This window comes from Dasypus novemcinctus, chromosome 21 (genome assembly GCF_030445035.2).
Source record: "Dasypus novemcinctus isolate mDasNov1 chromosome 21, mDasNov1.1.hap2, whole genome shotgun sequence".
Taxonomy (NCBI): Eukaryota; Metazoa; Chordata; class Mammalia; order Cingulata; family Dasypodidae; genus Dasypus; species Dasypus novemcinctus.
In genome coordinates, this window is record NC_080693.1 from 60,039,928 (window position 1) to 60,049,713 (window position 9,786).

The 9,786-nt window shown below is 40.0% G+C and overlaps 1 protein-coding gene across 1 annotated transcript; it reads right to left on the reverse strand.

Moving 5' to 3' along the window:
• Positions 1-910: 910 nt before the first annotated feature.
• KRT20 (keratin 20) lies at positions 911-8,935 on the reverse strand. The gene is made up of 8 exons (XM_004450119.4): positions 8,426-8,935; positions 6,477-6,559; positions 5,033-5,189; positions 4,517-4,678; positions 4,288-4,413; positions 3,089-3,309; positions 2,331-2,368; positions 911-1,817 (listed from the first exon to the last, which is right to left on the reverse strand). The coding sequence occupies exons 1-8, from the start codon at positions 8,819-8,821 to the stop codon at positions 1,720-1,722; spliced, it is 1,281 nt and encodes a 426-aa protein (XP_004450176.2). The 5' UTR covers positions 8,822-8,935; the 3' UTR covers positions 911-1,719.
• Between the last annotated feature and the right edge of the window lie 851 nt (positions 8,936-9,786).

Here is a 9,786-nt window from a genome sequence, read left to right on the forward strand (position 1 = left end):
ACTGGAGCAATGCCATAGGAAAAAGGTCCCCTGAATTGGGGGGTTCAGAAAGAGTAACTCCATGTAGTGAGGGCAGTAGTAGGACTGCAGATTCCAGACTGACGGCCTGGAAGTCACCTGGCCAAACTGGACTGTCCACTGTTTGGGATCGATGGACCTTGAGAAGCAGTAGGCGGCCGTGAACACCAGGTGGCTGAGCAGGCTTGCTCCACACGAGTGGCCTTCCAACTCTGCAGGCTGCCTTGCTCTGGCCAGCACCTGTGCAGGAGTCCTTGCCTCCCCTCACACGCAACTGGAAACTCAGTGCTGGGATGGCAGATGGACCCCCAGTGCAGGAAGCCACCCCTTCCCTCCAGGGAACCATTTGACTTCCCCAGGGTGTGTCTCCGAGGGGACGTTGCCCCTGGGAACCCCTCCCCACAGCATCCGCAAGCACCTGCCCTTCTCCCCCAGGGCGCCATCCATTCCTTGAGAGCACCAGTGCGTCCTCGTCCTGGGAACCTCCATGCATCAGGCCCCCAACCTGCGGCCCCTGGGAGAGGAGGCACTTCGTTCCTTTTTATTGCTATCTGATATCCCATTGTATGGATATACTGCCTTTTATTTATTGGTTCATCAGTTGGTGGACATTTGGGTAGTTTCCATCTTTTGGCTGTTACAAATAATGCTGCTATGAATATTTATGTACAAAAGATCACATAGTATGTGATTCCATTTATGTGAAATGTCCAGAATAAGCAAATCCAGAGGAAGCAGATAGTGGTTGCCAGGGGCTGGGGGCAGAGGGAATGGGGAATGACTGCTTATAGGTATGGTTTTTTTAAGGGGTGGGGTGGGGATGAAAATGTTCTAAAATTAGGTAGATGTTTGCACAACTCTGTGAATATATAAAGAGCACTGAATGCTGCACTTTAAAAGGGTAAATTTTATGGTGTGTGAATTATATCTCAATAAAGCTGTTATTTAAAAAATAGAAGCATTTCATTACATATTTTCTCTACATAAGGAAAAAAGCACTTGATGATTTATGCAGTTTATTATCAAAAGGCGCAGAGGTCTATCTTGAGCAGGGCTTCACTGATTTTGCTTTTAATCTACTCTCAAGTGTTCATACTTTATTCTTATTCTACTTGGCATTTATGACTGGAATTTGACTCTCAAATTATTTAAAGAGCTGAGCTGAGTTTTAAAAGGCAGTGGAGACAATGGAAAAAAGCAGACATAGTTCAAAGGTAGCAGAATGGTACCAATACTGAAAGTTCAATGAGATCAACCCAGAAATTGGCTCAATTAGGAATCTAAGGGCCTCTGAAAGGAAGTTTTGCAATTGAGAAACAGGGCAAGATTAGAGAGAGAGGTTAATTTGCAATTTGCCTAGAATTCTCTGCTCCATGAAGTTAGATTAGCATAATGGCAATGTAATGTAATTTTCAGGAACATTACCATGAATTGATATTAGGTGGTGTATAGCTTGTAACTACTGTGCTTTATGATAACGATAAGATGTTTAAAAATCTCAGTGCTCTTTGGATGTCAGTTTTGCGGGTAGTTTGCAGCAACTCTGCGTACAAAATTTATATTCTATTAGAGACTGATAAATAGGCTTCTAAGCACTACAAAGCTTTACTAGCACTTTCTGATGGCTGCTTTCCTGTAGCAAGCAAAGATTATAGCCACATTTCCTCCAAAACGTTAGCAGCATCTCCTTCTGGCAGCTGTTTATACAGTTTCTTCCGTCTCGTTGACTTCAGATAATACAACCTTGCCGTCCACTATGACTTGTACATCCGTCTTAGTCTTCCTCGTTGCCTTTCTATCTGAATTCAGATTTAAACGGTAAACGTTAATTCAGACACATGACTCTGCTGATTTATAATGCTCAGCTTTAACTTATAATTTTTTGCACTTGTTTCCTTCTTTTAGGAAAAACGTTGTATCCATTCTCTCTTAAATAATCTTAAGTCACTTTATAGATAAATGCAGAAAATGTACCACATTCTCCAAATTTATAAACTTTCTACTCTCTTTGCCCCCAAACAGAAATATCCATTATTAAATTAAGCAAAATTCACATTTTAGCTTATTTTCCCTTTCCAGCATCAGAATGGAAGAGCACAGGCAAGAAAATCGCCCTGTTACAAGGAGTGTGCCAAATTTCCCATATGGAGGTTTCTTGATGGGATGTACATGAATTTTAGAATCGCTAGTGTCATGTCTGCTCCCTTGAGAAATGGTTTCACTTTACATTTCATTAGTGGTAGATAATGAGTGCAGAGCTGCTGAGTGAGAATTCAGAGTTAGAGGAAATGTATGAAAATTAAAATATTTACCTATTTCTTCCGGGATGTTTAATGGAAATCCTGTAGTTCTTTTTTATTTTTTATTTTTAAAGAAAGAAAAGAAAAAAACAACAGTGTTATTGACATTTTGAAAATGGAGACTTTTGAGTTTCAAAGTAATTAAAGTCTGAGTGACATGGGTTTTAATGATGTTTGGTATTTCTTTCCTTTTTATAATGCTTGTTACTTGAAATTTGAATAGCTTATTTTTAAAGTTGAAAATAGATCCAAAACTAGCCTGCTTAACATAAATTACAAGTTTTCATAATTGACAAAATTACAATGTAAGTTTAAATATTGTGTTCTCTTGTTGACTTTCCTGGGTGTGGAATTTGAAGGCAGTCAAGTCTGCAAAGCTAAGGATTCCTAAACTGGCTCCCTTGAACCTCTGTGGTCTGTTGTTCAATTCATGAGCTCTCAGTGAAAATTTAAAAAAATAACATTGTAGTTTGAATTAGTTGTTAATAATAAAAATCAACATAAGCATAGCCTATCATCTGGATGACCATCTTCTAACTCAGTCCTACCACACAACCTCAAGGACAAAGGCCATACTTGATATTTTGGGGGTGTGTATACTTCTGGGTATATTTTTGTTTTGTTGTTATTGGTTTAGGTGTACATGCGATTGCTTTTGTGTTAGGGATTGCACTGATGCTGGGTAATAAGTGGCCAGGTTTAATGTGTGGACATTAAAAATAGCACTGCATATAGAAATGAACACATATCCCTTGATCTAAGAGCCTTACGTTACGTCCACTCCTTCCAGAAGGCTACGATAAGTAGCAATTTCGTGTTCAAGCTGAGTCTTTATGTCATGAAGAATATCGTATTCCTTGTTCTGGCATTCCAACTCGGTTCGAATCTGCCTCAGTTGGGTCTCTAGGGACTTCAGCAGTGCCTGGATTTTGGCCAGCTGCCCACTGTAACGAGCTTTGGTCTCCTCTAGTGTGCGTGCCAAAGATTCTTTCTGTGAACAGAAGAAAAAGACACTTAAGTGGCGACTCAATTTTAATTTCTTTTGAGAAGAATCTCTGTAGTTAGGCATCATGTGTATTTCTAGCTTTATCTCTTATCTTTCCATCTAGGCATCACGTGTATTTCTAGCTTTATCTCTTATCTGTCCATCTAGGCAAACTTAGCCAGCCAGCTTCTTGAATCACCAGTTCTTGTTTTTTGTGTTTTGTTTTTAGCTTTGTGCCCACTGTTCTCTCGGTGTGGCGATTGTTAACTCTTCTCAAATATTTGCGTCCTCTCACTGTGAAAGGGTGGTAATTTCCTGTCCCTTACATCAGGCTTGGCCATGTCATCTAGGCACCCCTCCTTGGGGGAGGATTAGACTGACTTCCTCATCCCACTGACATCAGGCTTGGCCATTTGACTTTCTTTGGTCAGTGAAATGCAAAGGAAGCAACAGAAGCCTTTCCTTAGGAGAGCTTTCAAGAGTCATCGTGTGGTCTGTGGTCTTTTCTTTCTGCAGTAACACTGTCATACCCTAGATAGAGGCCTTACCCGTGGAGTGAAAATACCATGGCGCAGAACTGCAGCCAAACCATGATGGATGTAGTGCTGTCGTAAGCCACTGTGACGTGGAAGTTGGTTGTTACCACAGCAGAACTCATCATGAGCCGACTGATTTGCTTAGCCTGGAATGCCTTTACCCCTCTTCCCCAGCTTAAAAGTTCATCTTGACTTTTAAGATCTAGCTTAAATGCTACTTCCCCTATGAGGTCTTCCAGATCTAGTCTTTCCCATATCCCTGCAGTACTTTGCTCTTTCCTGGATTTCTCTCTGTCTTGTAATTAAAATCAGTTGTTTGTCCTGTTTCCCTGCCAGTTCTGTGAAGAGACGTTATTTCTTACAGGTGTTTGCATTTCCAGAGTTCCTAACACAGGTAGGTGCTTAGTACCCACAATGGGCTGAGAAGTGAAAGTTTGATGTGCTTTACCATACTGAGCTGGGTGTGGAACTGTATCTTCAGGTTCTGGTGGTGGTGGCTCAGCTCCTTGATTTGAAGCTCAGTTCCTTTTAACTCTTCAGTGCTCACTGTGACTTGTTGTTGCAGTGTTCCAATCTGAAATTCAAAGAATGAAAAAAAAGGAAGAAAAAAGAAAAGTTACTTCTTTCTGGAGGCCAGCTTCTATGTCTTTGCTCGCCCCTTAGAATTATACCATTACCTGTAGATCAAACTGTTCTTTGGCATCTTGAAGGTACTTCTGGGCCATGGCTTCATATTTCTCCCTCATTTCATTCATGATAGTGCCGAGGTTCTGGCCTGGAGGAGCGTCCACCTCCACATTGACCGTCTTGCCCAGCTGTTTTTTCAGGCAGTCGACTTCCTACGAGAGGGAGCATTCTGATTGACTTAGTGGGAAGCACATTCTGATGGATTTAGTCGGAAGCACAGAAAAGTCATAAGAAGTCTTATGGCTCCTTTCATTGGGGATGAACAAATAAGAAAGAAAATAGCTACACTAACATAGGGCTTATTATGGACCAGATGCTGTTATCAGTCATTTAACTCATATAACAACGGTACGAAAAGAAGTTAGGGCTTATGCCATTATGTCATTATCGTCACCTTCTTCATCATCATCATGACCACACCTTGCCTCCTTCTTCTCCCCTTCTTCTCATTATTATTATTATTGCCATTCCATTATTCCCAATACCACTTCTGAATATTTTCTCACCTCCTGATGTTCTTTTTTGAGCACAGCCAGGTCTTTATTCAGTTCTTCAATTTGAATCTCCATGTCTGTTTTAAGTAAGGTTAGTTCATCACAGACCTTCTTCAGGCTTTGGATCTCTGACTCTACTGTTAGTCTCATCGACTTCTCAATCTCATACCTATGAATAAATTAACATGCATAGATAATTGAGTCCTTCTGAAGCCATTGTGGAAGAGATAATCTTAATAAAAGTAGAAAGATTTTTATGTGGTATATGAGGACATCAATTTCAGTACTTTACAGTCTCCTTTTATACATTAAAAAATGTGCATTGAACCTAGGAATCACATAGTCTACTCTATAATATAATCTCAGTGGTTTGGAGTGAATGGGAAATCTAGAATATCTTTTTTTAAAGTTCCTGAATTCTAGAATATATTTTAAAAGAAATAAAAATTGCTCTAATTACTGTATTAGCAAAGGGTTATTGATGTTAAATATAGTTAGTGAGATTTACTTAATGAACCCACATGGTTAATTTATTTTTATTCCTTTGTAAACAGATGCATCCAAAGTGAATTATCTTACACAGTCATGCATTCTCCTGATCTTAAATACACTCATTTTTAAAAAACCAGCAAACAAAAAAAATGCACATTCAGATGCTGATTTAATAGAACGGCAACTAATGAATTTTACTGCTTTAATTTTCAGATCTGTTTTCCCATTTCTTTCTTTTCAATCCCTTGTAGTATTAAAATGCTACCCTTCTAGGCCACAAAGGACTTTTTAATGTTAATGGATGATACAAATTCAGGATAAGGAAGTATGGAAGATGTTTAGGAGGGAAAGCTCTGTTCACAGGTGGTGTGCTGTGACTGCCAAGAGAGTAAACACAGTTTTGAACTGTATTAATCGCAGAGTGTTCCTAATTATTTGGCTGGTCAGACCAGACTGGAAAATGCTGGAAAACGAGGAAGCATCAAGAGTCATCCCTGGAACTTGGGTTATACATGCGTAGGCACTTGAAGGAACATGGATGCCCCACCTGGAGAATCACTAATGGTAGACAGAGTGGTTCTCTTTAGATTATAGAAGGACTCTTATGTAGTAGTGGTATAAATTGCTTTGTTACTGCTACCATCAGGGGCAGACTTAGGTTCACTGGATGGAAAAGTAGATTTCAGGTTCCTGTAAGAAAGAATGAGAGCTAACCAATTAGAAGAGTGTTAATTCCCGGAGATATTCATTGTACTTGGGTGACCAAATTTTAGGACTGTGTGAGAGGGAAGTCCAGCAAGTGAGTTTTGGGCTAGGTAAGAAAGCTTCTAACTTCCTTTAAGATTCGACATTTTTTTTAATGGTGACTCCTTTACTAGGAATACTATTGAATAATACTGAAAGGCCAATGCCATGAAAAGCAGTTCCTCTTTAGGCAGTTTTACCATGGTATTAGAGAACCTACTTAATTTTGAAGTCCTCAGCAGCCAGTTTAGCATTATCAATTTGCAGGACACATCGAGCATTTTTAAGTAGCGCATCTTTAACCTGGAAAACATGTGATAAAATACACTTTCAACTGGAGAGGAATTTAAAATGATTGAACTTTTCCTCAGATACAGCCACTTTTTTATATCAGGGATGATGTTCATTTCCAGAATTTCCACATGGATATAGAAAGATAGAATAGTGAGATGGGTCTTTAACATAATATAGTCGTAAAATGCAACTCCAGTCCCCAGGGTTTGGTCATCTTTCTCGTGGTTATATAAAAGGCGAATTTAATTCAACTTGAGTCAAGAAACATGCATTGGGAGCCTTGCTTTTGATATTCTTCCTGCTTAGAACATTCCTCTTAGCTCTTCCTGGTGAGCCCCTCCTCTCCCTTCACATTGCAGCTTAGACGTCATTGCTCCCAGGACACCTTCACTGATGCCCTCAGGGCTGAGCTGGAGGCCCTGCCTGGTTCTCATTGCCCTCCAAAGCCCTCCTTGCCTTATTCTTTTGGTAGCTGCCTATTTCCTTGCCCGTTACCCCGTAAATAACATTATGTTCTTCATCATATTCTCCAATGCCCAGACTGTGCCCAGCACCTCGTCAGTGAACAGGCACTTGCTCTGTGGATAGAATTGTGCTTGGCTCTAGGAATATCAGGGTGGAGAAGCTCCTGGGATCTTAGGAAGTGGTTAACCTAATGAATATGCTCTCAAAGAGGCACGTGGATAAGAAGTCTCCTTTGTAAAAGATGCACAATGACATGACTCTTTCAGTGGATCCTAGATTTCCAGCCTGGGTGGATCCTAGAGAGATCCAGTCCTGTCTTCATATACTGGATCTGACCAGCAAATGGAATTGATGGCTGTTCTATCTCAGAACGTTTTTAGTGGGCATCACATTGGCAGAAAGGCAATTTGAACACTTTAATTCATAGTTTTGGAGTTCTGAGACCCCAAGGTAACCTCCTGAGTAGTCCAAAGTAAATCCTTTGTCCTGCTGGTGTCTAATTTAACTAAAAAAAAAAAACCCACAATTGTCTTGCTGGTAAGTAGCCTTTGCTCTAAAGGAATACTAATCTTAAAATGGAAATGAAAACGAAAGGGACATTTTTCTTGATTAGATAAGATCTTTAAAGCAAAGCAAGTGCTTTGTGTCATATCTAAGACCTTCAATCAGGAGTAAAGTCTGCTTTTATTCCATGCAAATGACCAAATGGGGAACTCTACCTTTTTTGGATGACATGGGGAAAGGTTCTGATATGACTGCAATAAATTTGAATTGGCAGTAATATAACAGTTTATTACTGTAGAAGTAGTTTCTCAACTACTTGGTGATAATGATGAGGTCATTATTTAATGGTACTTAAAAATCTGGTACTTAAGGGTACTTAAAGTACTTAAGGGTACTTAAAAATCTGGCCTCCCTGTCCCTCTTTCCACCCTGAAATACTTTATCTTTTAAATCTATGATACAGTATTCTAATACTCAGATATAACACATATAAGTGAAAGGGGAAAAAATCTCTGAATTTACCAGGGGAAAGTTGATGGGGGCTAGGTGAAAAATTAAGAAAGATTATTATCACGTAAAAAAATATTTTTTGCTCTTCTCAGAAAAAAAATTTACCGTCCATTTAGCCCTGACCTGGTAAGCTGTAACAAAATACAGATGATAAAAATGAAGGCTAAAATTGCATATTTTGTACATAATAATATATTTATACAGCATGATTTAAGGTCATCCTATTATGCAGTCAGACATGCACCTCCACTAACAGTAGATGTTAGAGAATAGCGTTTTTTAACCAAGGTAACATCTCAGCCTAACTGGCTTTAGAATGTCCATTTGGACCCACCTAACATATATATGCCCTCTTGGCCCAGCATGCAGAGTGGAGTAGAAAACAGCATCTCTTACCTGATGTTGCAGCTCTTGGATTTGTTGGTAGTACTCGCTGTAGTCTCGACGGGTGCTCGCGGAGTTTGTTTCATACCACTGTTTGATCTGCACCTCAAGTCTGGAGTTAGAGTGCTCCAGGTGATGCACATTTTTCAGGTAATTTGCTAGACGGTCATTTAGGCTCTGCATGGTTATTTTCTCGTTGTCAACAAACAGATTGCACGTGTGGATTTCATTCCCACTGTGCACCATGGGACTGAAGGTGGAGATGCGGGTGCCATGGCCCCCCGCGCCCCCATAGACGCTGGGGGCAGCCATCACGCGCTTCCTGTACCGGAAACCGCCCTCATTGAGTTCAGAGACCTGCGAGGAGGGACTCAGGCTCAGCTGCAAGCTTCTGTCGGAGAAATCCATTGGGGAGTGTAGGAGAGAGAGCCCCTGAAGCTTCAGGATGGATGGAGTGGAGTCTGTGGCACGGTGGACGTTGAGCTGACCTTTTATAGTGTTCACCGAGACACTCCTCCTCTGCTGACATATCACGGTAGGACTGACACCTCAGTCTGCCTTGCCTTTCTTTTCTTTCTTTCTTTCTTTTTTAATACAGCGTTAGGTTTATTTCTATTCCAGCAGTTACCACTAGAGGCATTTCTTAGGGGTTTTTTTCAGGGTGATTTCTTTTTTAAAAAAAATAGAAGTAACTGAATCAGGAAGATGTGTTCTCTTAGCCTTGACACCTGCCTTGGCAATTTTTTTCATCCTAATATACACATAAAGAATATTTACAATCCTCACGAATAATTTAGGTATTTAAAAAGACAAATGTGAGTACATAATAAGTCACACTGGTGGAAAAGGGCCATGGTTTATTTGTACTGCTAGATCTCTCTTCAGAATCTCTAGTTTTAGCTCTTTTTTTCTCATTTAAGTTTAATAAAATGCTTAGGCATTTTATTTTGTAAGCACTATATAATGTTTTGTTCAAACACAAGACCTTGAATATGGACTGAAACATATAAATTTAGAGCTGTAGTTTGAGGAAGTGAATTAAATGGATTTAGGTGATTTTGAAGGTTTGTATTTTTCTCATTCTAATGTTCTATGACTAGATAATGCATTTAAATCCCTCAGTCATGTCTGACCTTGGATCCTGTTCCCAAGAAATTTAGAATAAATAAGACTGTTTTGCACTTGGCATGCCGTGTAGAGGAGTCTCTCTTCCCTGTATAAATTCAGCTTAACATCCACCATGAGGCAGGCTCCCTCCATCCATCCTGAAGCTTCAGCTGCTCTCTTATAGAATCCTCTTTGGATTTTACCGGCAAACGCTTCCATGGAAGTCTGATCTTCCTGGCAGGTCCCAGCCTGGATAGTTCTCTGAA

Bases quoted from the DNA above. Each gene is read 5' to 3' on its own strand.
- KRT20 (XM_004450119.4), bottom strand. From the start codon at position 8,821: ATGGATTTCTCCGACAGAAGCTTGCAGCTGAGCCTGAGTCCCTCCTCG. The intron at 5,190-6,476 runs GTAGGTTCTCTA...ATTTATTCATAG, and splicing joins GCTGAGGACTTCAAAATTAA to GTATGAGATTGAGAAGTCGA. The intron at 2,369-3,088 runs GTAAGGCTCTTA...AAAATAAAAAAG, and splicing joins CTGGAAGGAGTGGACGTAAC to AACTACAGGATTTCCATTAA.